We start from the raw sequence: 27,312 nt of genomic DNA, 5'->3' as shown, positions 1-27,312 counted from the left end.
TCTGGTCTACTTTTTTTTTTTTTGACGAATCTGCTTACTTTTTATGCCATTAATTTTTTGGATGCTGTGAACTAAATTTGTTTTGCGCTTTTGGACACATAAGAGATAAGGCGGTTTGTGCTGTCTAGAGGGTGATGTCAGCAGGCTTGGAGGATTAACTCCTTTGTGACTGGAAAAAGAAATAAACTGTTCTTTGCTTGGAAATAGTTAAGAATGACAATCAAGAAGGTGGCTGAGACCCTGGATGTACAGGAAGGGGTTCTCTATTTAGATATGTTTCAGAAAATAATGAATGAGATTGAGCTGGTGAGACAGGAGCTGAGACAGAGCAGACAAGAGATGAAAAGTGAATTTGGCAAAATGAGACAGGAGCTGATGGAAATTCAGGATTCTGTGAGAGGGGAGGTGGATGAGACCAAAGATACGGCTGGACAAATAAAAGAAGATGAAAGAAAAATTAAAGGAAAGGTTCAAGCCCTGGAGATTGGAATAGATATATAAAATATGGACTTGGAAAAAGATTTGGATTTTATGGCTGTGATGGATCCTGGAGACAAATATCACTGTTTGGAATTCAGCGCTGTCCTTGAAGGAATTGGTGAAGAGATTAGAGATAAAGATATCAACGGTTCAAAAAAATTCCTGGATTGGAAGGATTTGATGGAACTTGAAATGGAGAAAGTTTACAGAATTAATTCCAGATGTGTGACAATGGAAAAACTCTCGGGAGATGTGATGGTGCATTCTGTGGAAAGGAGGAGAAGAGATGCAGCTTTACAACAACATTTCAGTGGTACATTCGGAATTGATGGCAAGGAAATATTTGTGATGAAAGAAATTCCTATCAGTCTTTTATTATATGATTACTATAACTATGACAGCAAGACTATTATGGGTGCAAGGATGGAGATGGAAGATGGAATTAACACTGAGAATGGCTATTGAAACTACTGGACCTAGCAGACTTGATGAGATGGATTAATTGACATGTTTATTTGGAGAAAAATTGATGGATATATTTCTCAAGGAGTGGAAGCCTCTCTTTGACTTTTTGTGGAAAGAATAAAGTAATATTAATGAGATTTGATGATTAATTAAGATAACTACTGGAGGAAAGTGATTTTGTAATATATTAAGAGACAGGTTTGTTATATATTATAGATCTATAACTGATCTGCGACAAATTGGAAGTCAACATTTTATTTTATTGTATTAGTTATTAATTTGTTTTTTGTTTTGTTTTGTTTTGTTCTGTTTTGTTTTTTGAAACTTTGAATAAAAATTAATGAAAAAAAAAACAAAACTTCCAGTCTGTGGGCCATTGTTTAGTTTTCCATATTTCTTGACAGATTTTTCTCAAAATTTGGACAGATTCAGTCTCAGTAGCTTGTAGCAACTCTATTAGTATGCCATCTGTTCCTCGTGATTTGTTTCTTCCAAGTATTTTAAGATCAGCTTTCACCTCGCATTCTAAAATTTCTGGTTCTTCATCATATGGTTCGTCTGTGAATGAATCTGCCATCCTGGCATCTCTTTTCTAGAGTTCTTCAGTGTATTGCTTCCGTCTTCCTTTTATTTCATCTTGGTCAGTCAGTGTGTTCCCCTGTTGATTATTCAACATCCCTACTCTTGATTTAAATTTCCCTTTCATTTCTCTAATCTTTTGGAACAGGGCTCTTGTTCTACCCTTTTTGTTGCCCTCTTCTATTTCTATACAATAACTATTGTAATAGTTCTCTTTGTCCCTATGTACTAGTCGCTGTATTGTTGCATTTAGGGTTCTGACTGTGTTTCTGTCGCCTTTTGCTTTTGCTTTCCTTCTCTCTTTAACCATTTGAAGAGTCTCTTCAGTCCTCCATTGGGGTCTTTCTCTCTTTTTAGCTAGAGGTATTGTCTTTTTGCATTCTTCTCTGATAACATCTCTGACTTCATTTCATAGTTCTTCTGGTTCTCTATCAACTAAGTTTAAAGCCTCAAACCTGTTCCTTATTTGATCTTTATATGCTTTTGGGATGTTATTTAAATTGTATTTTGGCATTATGATTGCTTTGTTGGTCTTCTTTAGCTTTACTCTGATTTTCGATATGACCAGTTCATGATCTGTACCATAGTCTGCTCCTGATCTTGTTTTTGCAGAAAGTATGGAACTTCTCCATCTTCTGCTACCAATTATATAATCAATTTGATTCCTATATTGGCCATTTGGTGATGTCCATGTGTACAGTTGTCTTTTTGGTTGTTCAAAAAATGTGTTGGCAAGAAACAAATTATTGGCTTCACAGAATTAAATAAGTCTTTCTCCTGCTTCGTTTCTGTCTCCTAGGCCCCATTTCCCCACAATTCCTAATACTTCTCTGTTCCCTACTTTTGCATTCCAGTCCCCCATGATTATCAGCACATCTTGTTTTGTTGTGTGATCAATTTCTTCCTGTACTTCTGCGTAAAATCTCTCCAATTCCTCCTCTTCCTCATTTGCCATCGGAGCATAGACTTGGATGATGGTTATGTTCAGAGCTTGGAAAAGTTACTTTTTTGAACTACAACTCCCATCAGCCCCAGCCAGCATGGCCACTGGATTGGGCTGATGGGAATTGTAGTTCAAAAAAGTAACTTTTCCAAGCTGTGGTTATGTTGATAGGTTTCCCATTTAATCTCATTGATATCACTCGCTCAGACCTTGCGTTGTAGCTTCTAATTGCTCTTGCTACATTACTTCTCACTATTAAAGCAACCCCATTTCTTCTTCATTTCTCATTTCCTACATAAAATATTTTGTATATGCCTGATTGGAAATGTCCGACTCCTGTCCATTTTAGTTCGCTCACGCCAAGCATTGTAATGTTGATGCGTTCCATTTCTTGCTTGACAATTTCTAACTTTCCCTGGTTCATGCTTCTCACATTCCATGTTCCTATTGTGTGCGTCGTACAACTCTGGACTCTCCTTTTGCATCTGTGTACATCAGCCTCTGGGCTTCCTTTCGGCTTTGACCCATCTGCGTAATTAATCACAGCACTACTTGTACTTGTCCTTTGTTCTTCCCCAGTAGCTCGGTGAGTGCCTTCTGACCTGGGGGTCTCATCTTCCAGCACTATCTCGTGTTGCATTTTGGATACTCTGTTCATAGGGTTTTCGTGGTAAGAGATATTCAGAGGTGGTTTACCATTGTCTTCCTCTGAGTTTGGATGCATCTTAGTCTGGTGTTTCAGCTTTGACCATTCTGCCTTGGGTGCCCCTGCTAGGAGTCTAGCCTCTTGGTCGAGACTCCTGATGGCTTTGCTCTCAGCTTCTTCAACACACTCAAACCCCCTCACCACGTTAAGGTGTGCATCCGAAGAGGATGAGAAAGGCATATTTAGCTCATAGCTTGGAGGAACCTATTTTGATAGAGAATCAAAATCCCAGGCTATGGTCTGAAGGCACATAAGGCCACCTCCCTGCTGAAGCTAACCAGGGTCAGGTCTGGTCAGTGCCTGGATGGGAGAGTGCATGGGAACCATATGTAAGCCGCCTTGGGTTTCATGAAAAGAAAGGAGGGGTATAAATGAAATAATAAATAAATAAATAAATAAATAGAGAATGAAGAAAAGTGAAGGGGAATATCCCAAAATGGGAATTGAGACTAACTGAAAGCGATTTAGAATACAGGCTTCCAAACTTGGATTTCCTAAGCAGGTGTGAGTTAGTGCAGTGCTGCATAAAATGTGTGCTCAGCCTCAGGAGGGGAGAATGTTGTATCACTCCTAGGAGATTCCCTCTGGCCGACATACAAACAGTATTGGTGGAGTCCAGAGGGAGCTGTGCTCTTAGGGTCTAGTTTGGCAAACACACACTCAACTAACTTCAGGAGAACTATTTGCATGAGTAACCTAACTGAAATGAACAAGTATTTGCAGGACACAACAATCAAAAGGCTGGGTATTGAGGGCAGTAAAATAAGAAAAAAAGAAACAACGAGATCACTCTATAATGTTTCATTCAAGCACATGAGCGTTCTAGTTTGCATTTTATTTCTTGTAGGAGCTGAAAAAATGCAGAGATTAAATATTTAAATATTTCAATTTTTTCTTTATTTAAGTTGCTATTTTTCATTTAAAAAGAAACTGATTCTGAAGAATAGGTCATTAAAAATAAATAAGGCCTGAGCATTTTTTTTTTAAAAAACCCAAAAACTTGCAAGGATGGTCAAAAGCCATCCAGGTAGCAACTCTTTAACTTGACAAATAAAAAGGAGGGGGAAGTAGGGTTGCCAGGTCAGAAGCAACCCAAAACATGATATTTGAGGGGCAGGCCCTAGTGATGTCATGGGGCGGGCCCTAGTGATGTCATTAAGCATGGTACATTAAGCATCAATCACAGTTGCTTGGAGCATACAATTAAAAAAAAATTGATTGGAAATTAAGATAGAAATCTTAGCTAAAAGATGGAGCCTGGGTAGTGAACATTTAATCTAGCCTACTTGCTTTCAGCAAGAAGGGTTAAGTGCCTTCAGGCCAGTCCAGTCATCAGAAGGCCACTGTAGGGACAAAGAAGCCTAGTGTTGTGGAGATGTTAGATGGGAGCTTTGGGGAGTAAAGATGGATGCTCCTGAAGGCTGCAATTCTAAACACTCTTACTAAGGGATTAAGCCCCGTAGAACTCAACAAGACTGACTTCTAGTAGATATAGTTTGGATTGTGCTGTTGGTAAACCTTGACTAGGGTTCCTCTACAAAGACATCCATATCCAAGCAGGGTTGACAACCCCCTGCCTGGAATGCCCTGCCCTTATCTTTTAACGTGGCTGCTCCAAACTTCTTTACAGATTTGACCCTTCACTTCAGAAAGAGGTCTGAGAAATGAGTAAGAGTAAGAAATATCTTTTAAAATTGTTCTTTTCAATTCACTCTTGAATGCACATCATACCTAGGGCAGATCCACACAATACGTTTAAAGCACATCCAACACCCATTTGAAGCACATGAATCCCACCACAGAATCATGGGAACTGCAGTTTGTTAAGAGTGGTGAGAACTATAACTGTGAGGGGGAAACGACACTTCCCAGGATTCTTTAGGGGACTTCGTGTGCTTTAAATGCGAGTTGGATGTGCTTTAAACTTATTGTGTGAATCCACTTAATAAATTTTGCTTGCATGTAAATTGTTTCAATTAATTTTTCAAAATGGAAATGAGCTATAAACTGTAGTGGGTGACCATGGACTACTCACCATCTCTCAGCCTATCTGCCCCTCAGGATGAAAACGATGGAGAACCATGACCACCCCAAGGCATACTTAAAATGTAAAGGAAATATCGAACAACCATAGTGTGAAATTGGATACTTATTGGGACACAGTATGACAAAATATTTATATAATCATGACTATCAAATATGTTTATTATTTATACAACCTGTAAAAATATTTATAGTGCAATCCTATGTTTGTTTCCTCAGAAGCAAGTCCCAATGTATTCAATGGGGCTTCCTTAACCAGGGAAAACTGTACCCTGAAGTGATAAGGAACTTGTTCTTTTAACAAGCCTTTTAAGTTGAGACCTTATCCCAGTCTGTGTCTGTGTTGGAATTGCTTTTTAATATGTTTTTAAACCTTTTCTTTTAAAAAAATGTTTTTAAAGCTTTTAAAATTTTTTTAAAGATGTTTTGTTTTAATATATTTTAAAGTCTGTTTTTATTATTTTTAAAGTGTTTTTAGTGCTTTTGTTTGCCGCCCTGAGCTCCTACTGGGAGGAAGGGCGGGATATAAATCAAATAATAAATAAATAAAAATAAATAAACTTCATTCACTCAACCCACAATTCAGAATCATGCCACTTTAAGCTGTTTTGCAACTGTTTATACTTGTTTTATGGTTATTGGTTTTTAAAGTGATTTATTTCTTATTGTGAGCTGCCTTGGTTTTCAATCACCAACCCTACCTCACAGGGTTGCTGGAAAGGACACACACACACACAGAGGTGTAAAAATACACCACATATAATCCTAACCATGTCTACTCAGAAGTAAGTCCTAATGGAGTATTTGATTAAATACTTTCATATTTCATAGCCCAGGGTCTGACTGTTGCACAGAAGAGAAAAAAAAACTTTAAGCCATATTATTTACACAAACTGCAAAATCTGAAAGCCTCCATTTTCTGACGTTGAAATTAAGTTTAGGCATGCCTGGATGAAGAAGTCACAACCTGGCTTCATTTATTGGCTACAATCCTGAAAGGGTGGGGTTAGAGCCAGAGCTTGAACAAGTTACTTTTTTAAACTACAACTCCCATCAGCCCCAGCCAGCATAACCACTGGATTGGGCTGATGGGAGTTGTAGTTAGAGCTAGGAGCTGTTCTAAACATGTGTACAACAGATTTAAAAGTCATGCGGGGGACAGCGGTTGACATTTTGGTGTATATCTCAGGAACCAGACCACGTAGAAACTTATTTTTTTAAAAAATTGAAGCTGAGAGTCCGGAGATTAAGGGGTGCTAGCCGGAGAGCCGGAGGGCCCCCCAAAAAACTGGAGACTCCGGCCAAAAACCGGAGACCTGGTAACCCTAGGGGGGAGGCTCTTATTCACAATTTTCCCCCATAGCTGATGAGGGCAAAGGGTTATCCCCCCCCGACAATTTTTTTGGGGGGGCGGAGAAGCTTGCACTTAAGGGCAAATTGCAGTGTACACACCATGTGCGTTTTGGCCATAACAGAAATCATCCTAGTCACAGAATATACATGAAATAACATTGAAAACTTGTAAGTTAATGAAAAGACATAACAATAAAAATTACTACCATGTAGTAATTTTCTGCATATGAATACTTGTGACACTTTTTGTAATAGCTCCCCTTTCCTATTTATTATTTCTTCTATTGTCATGATAACTCACTTGGTGTTTTGGACATTGAAAACTGCTTGTGTTTCCTTATTCAGTGGGAAACTTCCTCAGAACTTCTCAGTCTTTTAAAAAATTTGTACTTCTATGGGACATGTCTCATTCTTTTGTTGCATGGATCATTGACCCATGACTGTCTGGTGTTTGTGATTTTTCTATTAGCATTGCTCCAGAATATACAGGTTTACGATTTGTTATGTGATCTCTGTGAGCCGAAAAGACTCAAAACATATGGCTGATCAGATGTTAGGCTTGGGGGAAATCAAAAATTAAACTGTCTCAGAGCTGTTGAGAGGCTGCTTTGCTATATATTTTATGTGATTTCTGTGTGTTGAGGGACATGCCATATTGGGAAGAGATTCTGAGAAAAAAAATAGCTCTGAAAAACAGTTTGTATGGCTACTGGTCAGCTAAAAGCAGATGTTGCAAACTAAGATGGAAACCTTGCCTGAGGCCAAAAGAATTGGAGAGCACACTTTCTAAAGGTAAAAAAAGAAAAGAAAAAAGGAAACTGCTTTCTGAAACTGCAGTGGACATGATCCATTCAAAGTTAAGCACTTTTACATCTTACTGATTTCACTGGAGACTCTTTAAACTCATGCTTAACTCTTACAGTGAAATCAGTGGTTTAAAGGTGCTTAACTTTGACAGGATTGTATAGTGCATTTTCATACGTTATAATTTTATTTTTGTTTTTTGCTGTATAAATGAGGTAAGTTTATAATGTTTTATGAGCTTTAACAGAGAGTTCATTAAACTATAACATTTAAAAAATAGTTCAGTGTTTTTTCTTTTGTACCCCAGCATCCTTAACAAATTATAGTTTCCAGTATTCTTTGGGGGAAATCATGCCCTGTAAATGTACTTTATATGTATAGCATAGATGTGACCCTAGCCACAGAGATTCTTTACACCATGAACTGTGGTGAAGTGCCCCACTTCAGCAAGTACATTTTGTGGAGCAGTATATTCCTGTCATTATCTGTGCTGCCACCTGGTCAGTGAAGGATGACTGTCAACAGGAAACTTGTTATAAGAATAGAATTGCTAACTTTAAGTTATTTGCTAGTAATAAATCTAGGCAGACAGACACACACACAAGGCTGGGTTGACAAATAAGTGATTGCATTAAGTAGCAAACACACTGTGTAAAACCAGTAGAGACAACAGAACAGTAGATTCAACATAAACACCTGCCATGTAAAACATAACTGCTGGTTCACTTTGAATATATTTGAATCTATAACAATCACCAAATTGTTAATTTGCAATATATGCCTTAGAAGACTTGCACAGGAATTATTTCTTTTGATGGTACTTTGCTTTTAGCTGACTGGAACATCCATGTATCAAGCAAAGCAGGAGGAATGGTACATGGAAAATGTGCGGACAATAGTATACATAGAAAATCTGAAACGCCCCCCTCCCCAGTTGACTGCAATTGAAGAAACAGTGGAAGTATGACTGTTGCTTTAGGTATATTTGGAACTAACATTTGAAGCATGGATTCCGCACATCATTTCAATCACCTTGTGTAATTCTGCATTCCACTATTGTGAATGCTTTAGAAGTGCCTTTTCATATGACACATGGTTGTTTTTTGAATCCCACTGCACCAAACAAATGGTATTTTTCAGCAAGTAAATTATTTCTAGCTCTCCTGCGAAAGGGTTCATTCACAAAGTGCTCAAATTAGTAAGTCCCTCTTGTGCCTCCTTTGGGCTTATCTAATCAGCACTTTAATAGCTAAGGAGGCAGTTAATACCTTTAAAGCAATTTGTCTCCCCTCCCCCCCAAATGTTAAATATGTTCTGGGTGTAAGCCACAAATATGAACGAGGCAAAATATTTCTCATTCCCATTCATTTGCCTAAAAAGCATCCTGGAAAGAACAGACTTGACTAAGGAACTACACCTCCCAGAATCCCTCCCTCCGCTTCATGTTATGAGTGTATTCCCTCCTCCTTTCCTTCCTTGGACTCCTCCTATTAAAAGCTCCATCAAAGCTCCTTTTTCTTGCCTTCACTCTAGTACTAAGACCCATAACACTTTACGATATAAGCTGAGGAACAGAGCGCCCTTCTGTGAAGGAAGGGGCCACAGGCTTCTTCAAAAGGGAGAAAAAAAAGATGAACACTGCTCATTTAAAACATGAGCAGTCTGTGATTTGAAGTGTCTGGCCTGCTCTTGAGTTTTCACCTTTTCAGACTGCCAGGGAAGCTACTTGAAGGGGCATTTGATTTTAACTTTTCCCACCAGGTGAGAGGGAGGTTTGTAACTTAGAGCTGTACTCGCCCAAAGATACGAAGGAGCCAGCCACAGCTTTTTAGGAAGGCATGCTACAAAACAGTCCTTCATTTGGAGCTGCTCTTTCTTTGAATTTGTATGACCCAGGGAGGTGCGGGTCACATTTCTTAACCTATGGAAAGGGCTGCCATTTCTCCAAGCAAGTAAATAAACCTGTGCAAGCATATATACTTTTATTCAATGTTCATTTGGTGACATATATGATATTTCAAAATGGCTGCTTGCCAGTCCAGTCTGATTTTGCTCTGAGGTGAAAAAAATAATGACGAGCAATCTTTTACAACCAATTTAAGACTTCCTTCCTTGGGTGGAAATTCTGAAGAAGACAGACTATGTAATAAAAATTAGACAAGATTCATCACTATCCTTATTAGGTTCAAAAATCTGATACTCTTTCATCAGTGTATTGTAATAATTATAGTTAGTTTCATGTTATTTTACAGCTCATTGAGAATTTACCTCTCAGCTTAATACGATGACAGACCCTGCCTTTTCTTTGGATAATTTGTTTTTTGAAGGACCGGGGGCAAAGCAAAAGTAAGTTGGCCCTGTGATTTGGTGAACAATGCTTGTTTTTGGAGGTGGTGGCAACAGAAGTTGGGTGGCTGTTTTGTGGCTCTACCATGGCTACATGTTTTCAGGAAAATGAGACACAGATTTTCACTTTCACCCCGCTATAATAAATGAGCTTCTTGATTCCAGACTATCTCACTCCTGATAGAAAAAAATGGCTGTGCCTTATTTTCACACTTCATGTTCTAATGGACATAGTGGCAGGCCCCTAGAATATTTTCCAATAATGATTTATTTTATCATGCTTTTGTTGTTTTTGTTAGTTTTCTTTTTTTGAAAAAATAAAAGGTACCATACTAAAAGATGACTGCAATGTACAATGTAAATTAGTTATGTAAGATAACATAGCAGCAGAAGATCTCAGATTATTAGGAGCTATAGATTAATATCCAACATTTCCCTTCTGCTGATGGAAGGCATCCAGAAACAGGATGGGGGAGGGGTGCAATTTTGCTGGTTCCTTCTGTCTCCAGTAGCTCCCTCCAAATCTGTTCCATAACCTGTGGAGCAGATGGGAGGGGATATCTCCAAAAGTTGCCCTCTTTCTCTTGCTCTGGTAACGTTGTCAGTGAAGGGGTGACATCGGCTCCCTTCCCTAGTTGTGTCCTAGAGCATTCCAAATTCTCATTTAACTGAAGTGGGTTAACACAGAAACCTCACATTTTAAATAACACATTTTTTCAAGTGTAATGTTAAAAGAGATAATTTAGAAGTGACACAACAGTCAATATGTTCTCTTGTGGTTTGTCATTCATTTGGCTGGAAACACTGAATGTTTTTGTTTCATGTTACTTATGTTGGAAACAGATATCTAGAAAATGAAGAGCCAAAAAACTGGTATCTTGCACCTGTTCCATCTGCTTTTGAAATTCCACCTACTCAAGAGCTACAAATGGAATTGGGGGAAAATAACCAAAAAGGTAGAATGTTTCATGACTAGTTTTAATATGAGGAAGTAGAGAACTTAAAAACAAATACCAAATTACTTACTTCAAATATTTTTACCTCTGCCTACTTCTGAAGAATAGAGTGAGTTGAATAATTGACAAACTAGACTATATATGAAAATGCATGACTGTTTTTCATGTATTTTTCTTTTTCTTTTTCTAAAAATATAACAGCTACAGTGTTGGGGATATCATAATGAGTTGCCACCGCCAAGCTGCTATTCATCTTGGGATGAAAATACCGCCATCTCAAGCTGTTATTTGCCCCAGGAGGGAAGCTGCTCAATAGGTTGTTTGCAGTGAAGAGCTTGGGTTGTTTTTTGTTAAGCATAGCAGAGGATGATTTTTTTTTAAAATTAAAAGCTTCATTTAAGTTTTTAAAATCCTATTTTGCTCTGCTTTAACAAACAAACAAAAACAGAGCTCTTCAGAACCCTATGGGCAGCTTTGTAGACAGCATCATGTTGTAAGGCCCACAGCCTATTGGAGGATACAGACAAGGCCTATCAATAACACCAGAAACTAAGGCCAGTGTGAAGCTGCAAAGTTTTTTTAAAAAAAGTATACATAAAAATACATATCACTTAGCCACCTCTTAATTATTTTAAGAAGAGACAAACCCCTGCTTCCCCAACAACGGATTATGGATGAAAGAGAATCCCTTTTACTTTCCCCACAAAAATCCCCTGGACCTATTTGTCTGTAATTTGGCAAGATTAATCCACTCTGGAGAGGCTCCTGTGCCTGTAAATGTCATCCACTTTGGCCAAAATGGGGGAAAGTTATAGCTGTTTTTAGCTTCCCCATTACAGTGAAGGGGCAAACAGAGAGCTTTGTTTCAGACAGAACGGCTCAGGAGCAGAATGACAGACTGAAGTAGAGAGAACACAGAGGGAAAAGTTTTTAAAATGCACAGATACAGGTACAAACGGAACCTTGGAACCTGTGCATAATTCTAATCAATGGGAGGAATTATGGCCTGGCAAGTTCATAAAGCAATGCCAGGGAGCCGGGAGGGGTGTTGAATCGGCCTCCCAGGGAGTAAGCACTCCCCAGAGGCCCATTACAATTTTTTACTGCACCAGTGTTTTGGCCTGCAGAGTTTCTGGGTGGAGTGGGATCCAGGGGAGGGCTCTGAACGTGAGGAAGATCTCGTTTAAGGCCCCCCTGCAGCTCCTCTACCACCACGCCCCAGGGACACCCCATTTCCGGGGCTTCTGCCAGCTGTCCATCCGTCTGGCTGGCTGTCCTTGGTGGACCCCCAGCGGCACCACTAGGCTTCTGGCGGCATCACAGCTCAGCCACAGTGGAGGGCTGCTGCCATCGAAGTCTGGCGGAGCCTGGTGCAGGTGGGGTCCATGGCAGCCAACTCACCCCAGCCCAGCATAAAGGTGAGTTGGATTGTGCCCTTAGCTATGAATTCTAATGAGCAAAGCCTATGAAAGTTCAATTTGTGGAAGTAAAGAAGTCATTTTCAGGCCAATAATCGGGAATTGGTTCCATTGTTCCTCTGTGACGATGATTAATATGAAAACAGAGCTTGTCAACTGTTTTGTAGAAACCTTTCAGAAAATAAACTATTAATTAATTTTCCAGAAAAAGATGGTGATGAAAGTGTCTGCTCAACATTCAGGAAAAGGTATTTTTAGCCAATTATAATAATTCATCAACTATCAGAACCATATTATTTTAGATACATTTGTCAAATACTTTTTGATCCTTGAAATGAAACCACTTAATAGGGCTCCGGGCAGTTGTGTTAATATTCTTTTGAATGTAAGAAAAACTGGGATACTTCCTTTTGGCAGTGTTTTAATACAGTAATTAGATTTGCTTTACACATAACCCTTTTTTACAAGGATTTAAACACAGGATTTAGTTTATTACTTTAGTTAAGAGGCAGCTGATGTACTACCAAATGCACTCTAAAAATCCTGTGCAAAGACATAGTCTTTGGCATATTACAGACAAACTAGTTTATTTTTATACTAAGCTGTCACAGGACGTGTATGCAATCCCTCTCCTTTAGGAGTCAATCACAGATAATCATTACTTTAATGGGAGGACTTTACTGTAATTTGCTGCAGCAGACTAGAACTGTACTTTTCAGAAATGTGTCCTGAAAGTTCAGTTGACTCTAAAATATGTAGAATTTACTTGAAAGCTTTCTAGGCGATATTGAAGTCAGAGGTGGTGCAACTCTTTTTGGATGTGTAAAATCCAGTGAGTTTCCTTGACTAAGTACAATTATCACAAGTAATAAAAGTAAGAACTAGTAAGGAATGAGTTACAAGTAAACAGTTTTGCCTCTTTCAAAGGGAAAGTGCTGTTATCTCCTGGTTATTGTACAGTTCTTGCATTGCTCCTGATCAGATTTTTATTTTTATATTTATTTAATTATATTTATATACATAATGATAAAGCACAGTAATAAAACCACAGCTAAAATCTAAGAGATACATCAGGAGTGGGGAATTTTCTTTTTTCAGCCTGAGGGCTGCATTCCTTTCTGGGCGACGTGTCAGTGGTGGGAGGGTGAGAGGCAAAAGTGGGCAGAGCAACTAATGTAAATTTTACTTATGTTCAATAGGCTCTCTCTCTCTCTCTCTCTCTCTCTCTCTCTCTCTCTCCTCTATCCAGACAAGTAAGAGGCATTGTCCAAATTCAAGGACACATTTCAGCAAAGTTAAAATATGAGGTGTACAGTAGAGGTAGTGAGGGATATGGTCTGGGGAGAGTTCTGAAGGCCAAATAGGTCTGGAGGGCCATATTTGTCCCCTGGGCCTCGAGTTCCCCATCCCTGAGATATATAGTATCAAATTACAATAAAATACTAAATCACAACATTGAGCAGTGGAATCTGAAAATAACATTTTCAACAATTGGAGAAAGTCTGAATAAACAAATGGGTTTTAAAAAGAGGTTTGAAATATTCCACATTTGATGCATCCCAGTAGGTTGGTGCCACTATGGATAAGGCCTCTTTCCATGATGTCACAAGGCGGCAATTGGCCTGCTCTGGTATGGTCAGTAGGTCCTCCTCCAATTAGCATAGGGGTCAACTAGGTCTGTGGAGAAAGGTGGTCTGCTAGGTTGCCTGGCATCCTGTATCCCAGATATAGTATACCTTGAAGTATGCAGGTAAACCATGTGATGTTCTCAGTGTCAAATATGAGTGGCTTTGGATGTTACGCTAAAGCAGGAAAAACGGATGTACAAGATTTCAGAGTGGAAAGTCACCCATTTCTCCTGTAGTGTAGATGCATCTCACTGTGTGAGAGATGCAAAATGCCTTGCTTTAGATGTTATAAGTGTAATGTCCAAAATCACTGCAAGTCTCCCTCTCTCAGCATTGTTGTTTTTTTATCTGTATTCCACTATTTCAGTTCTGAAACAGGTCATTATCTTGGAGCTCTAGGTCCAGATATGCACAGCTTGTTAGCAAGCTGAACGTGACCCATCAGCCCTGTATAATGACCTACCCAGGGCTGAATTAACCTGTTTTTGTTCCCTACCAGCAGGGCTGTGGAGTCGGAGTCGTGGAGTCGGAAGCAATTTTGGGTGGAGTCGGAGTTGGAGTCAGTAGAAATGTTCCAACTCCAGCTTCAAAATAAATTTTGATTGACAAATTTTTTAAAATATAAATTCAAAATGTCAAAGAAGCTTCCCATGAAGTCAGCTGTAGTTGAGCATTTCACCATAACTCAAGATGGAAAACATTTTGTGTGTCAGTGTATGACACAGGACCCAGATGAAGACAAATGCTGTGATGCCAAGATCAGCGCATATTCAGGCAGCGATAAAAATGCTCTTATGAGAGCTTCCAATTTAAAAAGACATTTACAGCCCTTTCCAGGGCTGTAGAGTTGGAAGCAATTTTGGGTGGAGTCGGAGTAGGAGTCGGACAGTAGAAAAATAGAGGAGTCATAGTCGAAGGTTTGGCGTACCGACTCCACAGCCCTGCCTGCCAGAGATGGCAAGAACAGGTGTAGGAGAATTTGGTGGGTCAAAAGTTGTGCAAACCAGTTTCAAGTAACAAAGAACAGGTTTGGTTTTCAGCAGGTATTGGAAACAAAGCAATGTAAACTGTACTATATAATTGCCATGTAAGTAGGTGTGTGTTTATGAATATATTATTTGAAAATATTCCTTTGCATTTCTTACAGCTTATTTAAACCAACCAATTATACATATGCAAATACATGCAACATGGAGAGTACCTATGCCAAGAGAGGAATGGACACTTACTGTAATATTCCTAACAACAAAGAAATGAAAAAAGGAGACCTATGGAAAAAGGATATGCACTTAGCTCAATATTCAGATTTTAATCTGCTTAGTGTAAATGATATTTTTTCTGCTTCTGCAAATGGAAATGGAATTGAAAAAGCACAGTCATTTCCTTCTGTTTCAAAAACTTCTAGGATGGAAGGTAAATTACACATTTTCTCTGTAAGTTTTCCCTACAAAAGGTATTTACAACACTGGCTTCATGAATATACATTATCCATAGTTATTGCATGAATAGAACCGTAGATGGAGTCAGGAAATACACAACAATCTGAGTAATATAAAGTAAGAAACGTAGTCATATTCATATAGAAGGTCAGAAGCAAATTAGAAAAAGAGATGTGAATCACAAAAAGGTACATCTAAGCCAGATAAGACAGAAGTAATTATAATGGGGTGGATTAATGTATGTCTCAAAGAACTTAGTGCTCTGTTGTTTTTGAGGTCAGCCATGGGAAATGATTAAAAGAAAGCTATGCACTGTCCCTTCACATCTTTCTCTTCTACTCCTCCCCATCAAATTTGATCTACCTTTTTTGCAGTAAAGAATTACTTTAGCATTTCGCCAGCAATCCTTTTTTCTTTCCACCCTGGTATTAAATAGAGGCCCCTAGGCAGTTTGAAGGTAAGTGAGGGCACGAGATATAGTGTGGAATTGCTATAGAGCAGTGGTAGCCAGCATATACCCTCCAGATGTTGCTGGACTACAGCTCCCATTATCCCATTGACTGTGTTGGCTGGGGTTGATAAGAGGTGGAATCCAAAAACATCTTGAGGGCACAGGTTCTCCATCCCAGATGTACCGCACCTTTCTGTGATGAAGTTAAGTTCCTTCTCATGAGTCAGTACAATGAGCTAGTCTTTCCAGAAGCAATGAATTAGGTTTATGTCTCTGCCACAGATTTCTTATGTGTTGATCTGCCTGTGCTTCATTGCTTCCCTTCCTGAGTTACATTGTATTGTAAGGTGTGTAGGCAACCGACTTTGGTTGCAGTCCTCAAAAAGATACAGGCCATTTGCTTCCCTAGAAAAAGTTTTTGAAGTTTGCAACTGTTTACTCTGGCTTCAAACATTTCAACTGGTGAATCTATCTGCAGCATCACTGTTATGCAACCTTTGCCAACTTGGCTGGGTCTGATGCTGGGCTTGCTTTCAGTGATGGGAACTGTAGTCCAAAATAGTCCAGGTTGGTGAAATTACATCCGTTCCTCAGCTTTTGTATTTGTGTTTTTTATTTTGTTACTGGATGGTGGTAAAAACAAATATTCATCCATTCACTAGGAACTACTGAAAAGGACTTGATTTTGAGACCTGTGACTGAAATCCGTATCCTTTTATGCACTACAAATATAAAAGTACCTTTTCTTGGCTGCTACATATTATGTAAATTATTGTTGCACACACCCCAATCTCTGAGCAGTGAGAAACTCCAGGGGTTCCAGCGCTTACCCAGGGTTTGGTTTCCTTGGAATGAAGGTAACTGGAGAATGTGATGTCTGTAGGATATTTGGTTTTATTTACAAATATACACAACCTGAGCATAAGATGGAAGGGCTCACAGCATTAACACTCCAACAGATGTTTCTTCCCCATTAGGTTTCTAGGGAGCTTCCCAAAGCCATAGCTTGGGATTCAGCACAGAGAGCAGTTTATTTATTTATTTATTATACTTGTATACCGCCCCATAGCCAAGGCTTTCTGGGCGGTTTACAGTAACTAAAAACAAATACAATTTAAAATACGTCTTTTAAAAAACAATTTAAAATACATCTTTTAAAAAACAATTTAAAACACAATTTAAAAATTTAAAACAATATAAAACACATGCTAAAATGCCTGGGAGAAGAGGAAAGTCTTGACCTGGCGCCGAAAGGATAACAGTGTTGGCGCCAGGCGCACCTCGTTAAACCTCTCTGTCTCTTTCCAACTCCAGACCAGACTAAATACACACACGGGCTACCTCCTAGCCCTAGGATGGGGGGAGGGCCTACCCCATTCCTGAAAGAGCATCACCAGGCAGTTATGGCAACACAGCTGCTCTTGACCAAGTCTTTAGACATGTAATTTGGGTATTTGACAGACTTGGGCAGACCCATTAATTTAACAATGAAACTGGTTTGACCAGTTCAGTATATTCCGTGAGGAGGCAGGAAATAAAAAAGCCAGACACATGTATAGGGTAAACTCATCTGTACTGCCTTCAAATCGATTCTGACTTATGGCGACCCTATGAATAGGGTTTTCACGAGGCTGAGAGGCAGTGACTGGCCCAAGGTCACCCAATGAGCTTCATGGCTATGTGGGATTTGAACCCTGGTCTCCCAACACAATCACTACACCATACTGGCTCTCACATGGGGTGAATTAGGGCCACTTTATTAACTACAACTTAAGAACGTATGAACTCAAGAACTTATAAATTCTGATTTCTAAAATACATAGGAAATTGAAACATATGCGGGAAATCCATTAATCCTTATCAGGCTCCTAAGCCTGTCATACCCAGGTGAGCCTACCTCACAGGGAGTCAAGCTGGCCATGCTTCCAGCTCTTTCCCCCTGCCACACCCTTCAGGTGCGGAGGGAGGTCTTCCTGATTCACGCCTCCCTGAAGCCCCATAACTCCAGGTGAGTGACACAGGTTAACCTCAACAGTGTCCATACCCTGCCTCACAAGGTCCCACAGCCCTGTGCCAAGTCTCTGGGATAACTGTTAACCTGAAAAGTGCCTCAGGGTACTCACCACTTGAATTCCCTCTTCCCTTTACCATACACACCTGCCACAGGAGGAGGACAAGTCTCCATTTAGTCCTTCTTCCCCCGCTTGGCCCAAATGGCCTCTTTCAATCCCCTATGCAGGTCTTCTAAGAAAAGGTCATTCCCTAAATCGGAAAGGTGAACCCCATCATCTCTATAGAGCTTTTCCCTATAATGCTTGATCTCTGGATGAGGAATTATTCCATCACCCACATTCAGCAATGCCAACCTGAGCTCTCTGTTAACTTTCCTGCCCGCCTTATCTAATGCCCTAGGATTCCCATCACCCCTCCAAACTCGCCCAGGCAAAATATTAGACCATAAAATAACCACCCCAGGTCATATTTCCCTTATCAATTCCAAATTCCTCAATGCCTGTAGAATGAGGGCCTTTCAACACACTGAGGTCATTGCCACCAGCGTGTATAATTAGTATTTGTGGCGTCAATCTGACCTCACCCTGGTGAAAGAGAAGAGGCAAAAGCCTATCCCAAGTTAACCCTCTCCGGCCCAACCACTGGACCACTACCATCTGGCTGCATCCCAACTGGGTCCCCAGCCTAGAGCACCGTGCCCTGTGACTGGCCCAGAATATCATACTGCTGACTTCCATCTGCCGATGCTCTGAATGACATGCACTGGCATACTAGCCTGTGCAGCCATTGAGGCTGCTCCAATCTGAAATGAGTGGGTACCGAAATTGGTGGGACTCACACCCAGGCCTACCAAGGGCCCTCTTAGTCATGGCCCCAAATTGAAACTTGGTCAGTGGCTGGCCATCCTCATGGCGAAAAAGGTATCCTGGGGCATCTCCCCTGTATGCCCCGTATTCTTTCAACTCCTTTACTGGACATATGTCTCCTTCTGTAGATGGCCCCCAAACCACAGATCCCCTCATTTCCAGTCTGTCTTGGACCATTGAACTCAAAGCTGTACCCCCTGGCCTCTGAATGAAATATCCTTGAACTGCAGTGCCCGATCTGACAGGTCAGCTCTCGAACCTGCTACCAATTCCCCTAAACTTAGTGCTCCAAAAAAGGCCATCATTGCAGCCGCATGGAATAACGCAGCCTCATGTGGAGTAGTGCATAATTTATTCCACTGTTGCCTCATCTCCCTAAGTAAACTTGGTGAGATGGGCACCCTCTGATCCTGTGTCTTGGAGCGATCCCTCATCCACCCCTCCCATCATTTTCTTAATGTGGAAATCTACTGAAGTATCTTGTACCCCTTTCATCTTAGCTATAAAAGCTAAACCTGCCAACTTGCCTCTTATTGTGCCTGTAGATAATCCTCATGCCCACAAGCATACACTGTACTCCATCAGCTGGTCCACTTCAATGGGCCATGCCTGTGGCCACCCCTTACCTGCTCTAAATTCTGCAAATTCCTTACCTGCCCTGTCATAGGCTGTTCGAGTACCGGGTGCAATGGCTAACCTCATGGCTCTCTCAGCTTCACTCCTCCAATCTCCCACAGCTCTGCTGACCCTGGGCCCGGATGCTCCTCAGCTCAGAAACCTGCCCATCTGACCACATGACAAGGCGTCAGCTATGCCATTATCCAAACCCAGCACATGTTGTGCCCTGAAAAAAATATTGAACTGCAGGCACTGCATTTCAGGATGTCAGTGTATTGATCACTTGGACTGTGGCCTGATTGTCACACCAGAAGTGTACCACTTTATTTGCAAGGACCTTTGGCCACAAGTATACAGCCACTACAATGGGAAAGAACTCTAGGAAAGTTGAATCCCGAGTCATCCCTTCCTGATGCCAGAATATAGGCCACTGTGCAGTACACCACCTCTCCCTTAAAAAGACTCGAAAGCCACATGCGCTTGCTACGTCTGATGACTCTTATAACTCAGTTTCTAACAACAGGTAATCTCTCCAAAACGAAACCCCATTGAAATGATCCAAAAATTCCAGCCAAACACCGAGATCCAAACAGATCTCAGCTGTCACCCTCCATCTGTGATGTGGCACCCTCAAACCCCTCATGGCATCACAAAGGCGTCTGATAAACGCTCTGCCTGGGGCCACTACACAACACGCAATGTTAAGCGATCCTACTAATTCCTGTAATTCCCTCAATGTAACTTTCTTAGCTGACTGTACCGGTTGAATCATATTTATCCTCTGGCAACCGGGAATACTGCATAACTATCTCAATCCCTAAAAAGGTCAGAAGGGAACTAGGCCCCTCCGTCTTCTCTGGAGCCAAAGGCACCCCCAACTCCTTAGCCACCTCACTAAATTCCTTCATCAAATGCGCACATGCACTTGAGCCTTTACACCCAACAAACATAAAATCATCTAAGTAGTGCACTATCTTGTCAGATCCTGTCCGCCTCCTCACAGCCCACTCCAAGAATGAACTAAAACGCTCAGACGCGGCACAAGATATAGAGCAACCCATAGGAAGGGCCCTATCAATGGAATATTGCCCTTCATAATAAAGGCCTAATAAATCAAAATCCTTTGGATGAACTCAAAGGAAGTGGAAGGCCGACTTGATGTCGTACTTCCCAATCTGTGCCCTGTGCCCACACCTGCGCACCACCTTCACTGCACTGTCAAAAGACATGTAGTGAACTGAACATAACTCTTCTGGAATGTAGTCATTCACAGTATCACCTTTTGGATAAGGCAGGTGGTGCACCAACCTAAATTGCCCTGGCTCCTTTTTGGAACCACAAACAGGAGATGCTTAGCAGGCCAGCAGCAAAGCAGGACTACTATTTGGGTCTCTGCCCAAATAATGCTTAGTTTTGATTAGTAAACCAGTATTTTGCATATATTTTAATGTTTATTTCAATTCCCCTCAAAAGGTCTGTTTTTTTCTTTGATTTTTTTTCGTCAGCTCCAAAATACTTGGAAATTTTCTCTTTCTAGTCAAGGAACTACTATCCATCCAATTAATTATTTTTCAGACGAATGTGTAAAAGTGAAAAATGTTTAAATCTAGATAATGTATTACGGTTTGTGTTCAAAACAGTTGTATCATTCTTAACTAAAATGTCTTGACTCCTTAATATGATTTTTAGCTGCCCAGTTTAGAAATATTTTCAAAGAGTTCCCTTATTTTAATTATATTCAGTCCAAGGCTCTAGATGATGTAAGTATGGACTAGTTTTAATCACTATTCATACATTCATGATCATACATAAAGCAGTATTCATTGCTAATTTCATAAGAGTAACTCATTAATGTCCCAGTCCCAGTCCCAGAAATGTTGCCTAAACAACTTGTGACCCTCCAAGATTAATGATGCTCACCTTTATGTATGGCAGTACTAGGGCAGGGGTGGGGAACTGGATTCAGCCAGAGAGCGGGATGCAGAAATAGCCAGTTGTTTCAGGCTACTTTGGCAAGCAGGCAAGGTTGCCAACCTGTTAATCACCTGTCTTCATGTGAAGGTAACTTTGGTTCATGGCTGCAAAGGCATATTATAGCCATGACTTAAACTGCAGTGGAAGAATCTTCCTTTGCAACAATGGGTTGCAGGCAAAGGAAGAATTGGGAGTGCCCTTAGAGTGTTCTTCCTTTGTAGTAGCCAGGTCTTGAACTTTATTGTGCTTGGTATGGCTCACAAGAAATGGCCTGGCAGGCCAACCTCTGTGGCCTGGTAGGCCTAAATAGGCCCGTGGGCTGGAGGTTCTCCACCATTATACTAAGTACTGAACAAACCTCCTGTTCTTGCCATTTGTCTTGGACAGTAGGAAAAAAAGAGAGATGATGCTCTCAGGAAGAGCATCTGCCCTGCTGCCTCTGCTAGAGGTTAAAGCTCAATAATGGTGGATATACAGGAGTCTACTATATCCCCTTTACAAAGGAAAGAGGAAGAGAAGCCAGGTAACCCCACCCTTTAGGAAGTAACATTATGGTAAACAGGTACATAGAGATATTCCCCAAATATTAGTTAGAGGGATCATCTCCCTATCAAAGGGGCGGCATGCAAGCTTGCTTAAACCCAACAAAACAAACTGCTAAAGGAGAATTACTTAAGATTTGTTTTGAAAATGATGCTGAAGGACAAATCTTTTAGCTAGAGACCACTGTCAAGGCCTATCATCCTCTAAGTGTCTGTGTCTGTGTTGGAATTGCTTTTTAATATGTTTTTTTAAATAATATGTTTTTTAACCCTTTTTAACAAGATGTCTTTAAAGTTTTTTTAAAAAAACGTTTTTAAAGTTGTTTTGTTTTAATGTATTTTGAGGTCTGCTTTTGTGATGTTTTAAAGTGTTTTTGGTGCTTTTGTTTGCCGCCCTGGGCTCCTGCTGGGAAGAAGGGTGGGATATAAATCAAATAATAAATAAGTACACTGCTGCCAACTCAGACTTGAAAATGAGTTTGTGTTAGCAACTTTACTGTAGGCTTTGCTACATAATAGCCCCATTTCTGCCATATCCACTTCATAATTGCTCAGTGGCAGATCTCAAGGAAAAAGTGTTGCTTCCATTTTATCTTTTTTGCCCTTTTGTAAAGTAAAAAGTATCTGATGCATAAAAATGTAATCTTTAAGAAAATTGAGCATGGTCATGTCAGTTGTGATTTGAAAGCATGTGCATCAATACATTAACAAACAATTTATTGTGTGCAAATTCTTCCAAACTTACTTGTCAAAATATATGCACCTGATTATTGTGCTACGTTTACTGTTTGTTGTTCTATTCTAGCTCCTTTACACAGATAACAATTTTGTGATCTGTGCGCCAACTGGTTCTGGAAAAACTGTAATATTTGAGCTTGCAGTTACCAGGTTATTAATCAAAGTGCAAATGCCTTGGTTGAATATTAAAATTGTCTATAGTAAGTATGGCATCTGCTTAACACTTAATTATTATTAAGGAACAAGAAGAAAATTTTGTTATTTGTGTTGGAGGTTTTGTTGCTGAATATAGATATATGATAGCAACAAAATTTATTCACTTTGCTCAACAGTGCATGTTGCTATTCTGAGATCCCTACTTTCTAGTCTAGATATGGGATGCCCTTGGACCAATTCTGAATTACTGTATGAATCTCAGTAGGGCCTAGTTTCCATTTTGATTTCTGTGCAGAGTTTGCCAGCAATTTCCTATTGGGATTCCCAATTCTCCTCCTTTTCCATGCCTTTCAGGACAGAACTGCATGTTACAAGGAAACATAGGGTTCCTAATCCCATGTTTCTATCATAATACTGATGCAGGGCTAGAAGGACATTTGCATGCTGGAAGGGATGCACAGTCCTTCTCTTGCCCACTGATTCTCACTGGTGAATGCTCCCCCATTTATATTAGTCCTCTCCTCTCCCCAAGCTGGGCTTTGAGACCAGTAAGTGGGCTGTAGACAAAAATGACTGAGGGGGGCACATTTGTAGAGAGAACTTGCAAATGCAAGAAGGGTTGAACAAACCCTGCCTGCCAATTCTGCCCTGAAAATCTGTTCCCCAGCGTCCCTATATCAGGCCTTAGCTGTTTATCAGGTGCCAAGACAAAACAGGCAAAGGAGACAGAGGCATAGTAGGAGACAGGTCATAGCTCAGGTTCTGAGAAGGCAGATCAGGGTCCATGGGGCAGAGGTATAATCAGGCCAGGTCTCATTCTAAGAATACAGTGGGTAAAGCAGGGTGAGAGCAAGGCAAAGCAGTAGGAGTTTGCTGCTACTTCTCGTAGCAATAAGTTGCTCAGCCAGCTCAGATCAGGGTTTCACATGTAAGCAGGAATTTACCTCTGTGGTACCTAATAATTACTGCAGCTTAGGTGGCAGCCTTGTATTGCAGTGCTTTAATTAGCCCAGTTTGCAGCAGGGAGAGAATATCAGTGGTGCAGGTGATAAGGTGCCAGGTCCTGACTGCTGCTGGATGCCCAAGTTCAAAATGCCATCCCAGCACCTTAAACCCTGCATTTGTTTAGAAAACACAGGTTTGCTAGTATAATATCTTCTAAAAATAAAGGCAATTACCATTTGTAATATTAATATAAATACTTTTGTTGTCTGCTAGAGATTTACCCATGTAGTCCAGTCACAGTGAAGATGCAAATATATTTAGAAATGTTGGATCTAATATGAGTAATTGATATGATGTTGCCTCTATGAATAAATATGCAATTTTCAAAAGCTTTGAGAAATTTACAATCTAGTTTTTGGATGAACTCATATAAGTGCAGGAATGAATGAAGATCTTAACTTGTGCAAAAAGACAACTGATCATTGTAAGAAATATGTTTGGAGACGTATTTAAGCATGTCTTGTTTTTCCCTTCTATTCTGTATTATTTTAGTGGCTCCAATAAAAGCTCTCTGCAGTCAGCGTTTTGATGACTGGAAAGAAAAATTTGGACCCATTGGACTCATCTGTAAGGAACTAACAGGAGATACAGCAATGGATGATTTATTTGAAATACAACACGCTCACATTATTTTGACTACACCAGTAAGTTTCACCAGTCCAAGTAACTGTTAACTTTGCATTTTTTAAATTAACTGGACATAAAACATTAATTTCATATAAGTGCTTTGTTTATGTGTGAACATTTTTCAACAATTACTAATGCTAGGAAATGAGTGGAAAGCTTCAGAATGTTAAAGTTGTTGTAACCTGCCCTGGAACCTCTGGGTGAAGAGCAGGCAATAAACGCTGCTAATATCAACAAATAATAATTATTATTGAAAATATATTTTAATTGTAGCAATCAGTTTTGTTTGTCATAGTATGAGAAGCATTTTTACGTATGGGCAAAGTTTCATGCACTCTGATAGTATCTTTAATATAATAATTCATTTTAAAAAGTTAGAAGAATTGAATTACATACTTTATTGGATTACTATGAAAGATTTACTGTTTGGGGGGTGTTGATCTACACTATTTGTGGCATAAAATGTCCTTAGTTTGAAATAGGGATCAACTGGTGTAGTTTTTTACTTTAACACTGTAAATGATGTCGATTTATTTATTTATTTTTATTATTTGATTTATATCCTGTCCTTCCTCCCAGTAGGAGCCCATAATAATAATACTTTTAATAAGAATAGCAATATACATCACCAAGTAGTTTTCTCACAAAAAAATCCCATTAAAAGATAATGGAAGAATGATAGTGGTGAATTGCACTATGAATATGAATAATTAATAATAATTTTTCTGCTTCTCCACTAGGAAAAGTGGGATAGCATGACTAGAAAGTGGAGAGATAACTCTTTAGTTCAACTAGTGAGATTGTTTCTCATTGATGAGGTAAAGCAATAACAAATTATTCAAAATGTAAGTTATTAAAAGCAGGATATTGTACTTCATATACAACTTTATTTAATTCCTTAGGTACATGTTGTGAAAGATGAGAGCCGTGGTGCTACTCTTGAGGTTGTGGTCAGCCGGATGAAAACTATTCAGTCTTCTCTTTCACGTGGCTCTGAGAATCCTGACTTAGTACTTCTTATGAGATTTGTGGCAGTTTCTGCCACAATTCCAAATGCAGAAGATGTAAGAAAAATTAATAAAATTTTATTTCTAGAATTCAAAATGCTGGGGTGTTTTTTAATATCCATCTACACAAACATTAAATGCAAAAAGGGATAAACATTGGCAGTTGTCCATTGATTTCATTGTTGTGACAGCTTGAAGTAAAAGTCAGTTTTTAATAGGCAAACATTTTAGTTCTCTCCAGCTTAATTAATCTCCACTTAGTGAACACAGATAAAACTTACAACATTGGTAACCTAATTATTTGATTTCAGAATCTATTGATAACTTATGGCTGAGTGCTAGTGCACATGTTTGCATACTGCAGGTCCTAGTTTCAATCCTTGGCATCTCCAGTTAAAGCAGGGATAGGGAATCTGTGGCCCTATGGAAGGTTTGGACTACAACTCTCATCAGTCCTGACCATTGTGCATGCTGGGTGGGACTGATGGGAGTTGGAGCCCAACAACATCTGAAGGACTACAGGTTCACCAGCCACATGTTAAAGAAAGCTGGGAATTCAGTGCTTGGATATGCTCATGAAATATACCCCCTCTATGTTTTGGTTTGGCACTAAACAATACTCAGTAAATAACATCCCTGCTTTGATCATAATGTATAAACAAGCCCTCTGTCACAGAGGGAAACATTTAGCTTGTATATAGGCACTCTTTGTTAGTGTTATGTGGAGAACAGCTGCAGCACTAGGGGACTGGAGAAGACCTGAATACTTGAGCATCTGGGTGCTTGCTTGCTGGCTCCCTTGGGTTGCTGTCTCTTGAGGCAGCTGAGGTCCCTGGTAAGTGCTGTAAGGACTGGGACCCCCTCCCTGACCCTGACTCCAGAGAGATATTGCATTCAGTCTTGCAGCCTTTTGCATCAGCTCCTGGCTGGGTCAGGGGGCATAAAAGCCCAGCTGCACTTGGGCTATGGGTCTGCTGCCAGTAGGGTCACCACCGAAGGGGATTGTTCCTTGGGGAGCCTCTTAGAGAGGGTGCTACCCCTTTCTATTTTTTTAACCAATCTAGTGGAGATTGGTAGTGGGAGGGTGTAAGGTGAATGTGTAGTTCCTGCACAGGGTGAGCGCCTGTGCAGTGAACTGAATGATAGGAGAAAGTCACCAGATGCCTTCATACTGAGAATCTATAACCGACAGAAGGCTGGCCCTCACTGGGTGTGAGCGGGAGGGAGTAGATGTGCCCTGTGTGAAAGATATTGAGTGGGTCTGACTGTTCCCAATTCTCTCAGAGGTCTACTGGGATAATTGGTTCAGGTAGGTTTTGTTGGTGGGCTCTTGTGTCCATATCAGGTGTTTAGGAGGAGTCTTAGTAATGAGGAAAATGGGTGACGCCACCCCAGTTTCAGTGATCATGGGTAGAGGTGATGGGCTACCATAGAAAATGAGAGCAAGGCTATCTACACCTTGTTCCTAGCTCCCACTCCTCCCATGGTTCCTTGTTCCTGTGCTGTGCACACTGGCCTTTGTGTGCTGTTGTTTTTCTCAGGTAGCCTGCTATCATGTGGGATATAGAGCCATCTAGCGTCCGAAGGCAAGAATGGATTGAAGCCCCTCCCACTCCAGTTAATTCTTGCCTTCTTCCGAGGCATTTGGATCTTACTTCTATAGCGTATAGCTAAGTTTGTGATTGAGTGTGTGGGACTGATTGGTTTTCTTTTCCTTTCATTACCTTCGCTCGTTTTCCGTTTTATTTGCCTGATATGTTTGTTGGGGGGGCTTCCCTTTTTCCTTATTTTTTCTTCTTCCCCCTCCTCAGCCCCTTTGTTGGGGGCTCTGGCGGCTGCCGTTCCCCCATTTGGGCTCAGAGGTCTCTTGCGAGACGAGCCTTGGCTGGGAGCCACTACTGTGGCTCCCCTCTCCAGCCTTATCGTCTCCTTGCCACCGCCTTCCATTCCACCTAGATGGCGGTGGCTTTTACTGTTAGCTGCCTCTCTGCGGCTCCCTTTTGCAAACTTTTACCGCCAGCTTCGTCCAATCCAAGGCGGTGGCAGCGGCTTGTAATTCACTGCTGGAGTCTGCTGTGGCTATTTTTAGCATGCAGCGGTTTGGAGCTCGCTCCTGCGGCTCCTCTTACAAGTTTGTTGGCAGTCTCGTGGCACC

General features: G+C 40.4%; 1 protein-coding gene across 12 annotated transcripts in view; it reads left to right on the top strand.

Moving 5' to 3' along the window:
- The window catches only part of HFM1 (helicase for meiosis 1), a 164,248-nt gene that overhangs the window by 31,732 nt on the left and 105,204 nt on the right, over positions 1-27,312 (top strand). For 9 of the 12 annotated variants that reach the window (XM_061633640.1, XM_061633648.1, XM_061633647.1 and 6 more), the window contains exons 2-11: positions 9,626-9,719; positions 10,563-10,675; positions 12,299-12,341; positions 14,869-15,134; positions 16,274-16,318; positions 20,798-20,868; positions 22,430-22,562; positions 24,016-24,167; positions 24,891-24,968; positions 25,053-25,214. In XM_061633640.1, the coding sequence (XP_061489624.1) occupies positions 9,658-9,719; positions 10,563-10,675; positions 12,299-12,341; positions 14,869-15,134; positions 16,274-16,318; positions 20,798-20,868; positions 22,430-22,562; positions 24,016-24,167; positions 24,891-24,968; positions 25,053-25,214 (1,125 nt within the window). In that variant the 5' untranslated portion in view covers positions 9,626-9,657. Of the gene's footprint in view, positions 1-8,931; positions 9,135-9,625; positions 9,720-10,562; positions 10,676-12,298; positions 12,342-14,868; positions 15,135-16,273; positions 16,319-20,797; positions 20,869-21,684; positions 21,835-22,429; positions 22,563-24,015; positions 24,168-24,890; positions 24,969-25,052; positions 25,215-27,312 lie in introns of those variants that run through there. The other 3 variants (XM_061633641.1, XM_061633646.1, XM_061633650.1) reach the window with 3 other exon arrangements.

This window comes from Rhineura floridana, chromosome 6 (assembly GCF_030035675.1).
Source record: "Rhineura floridana isolate rRhiFlo1 chromosome 6, rRhiFlo1.hap2, whole genome shotgun sequence".
Lineage (NCBI taxonomy): Eukaryota > Metazoa > Chordata > Lepidosauria > Squamata > Rhineuridae > Rhineura > Rhineura floridana.
This window is presented reverse-complemented; position numbering and strand designations above follow the sequence as displayed.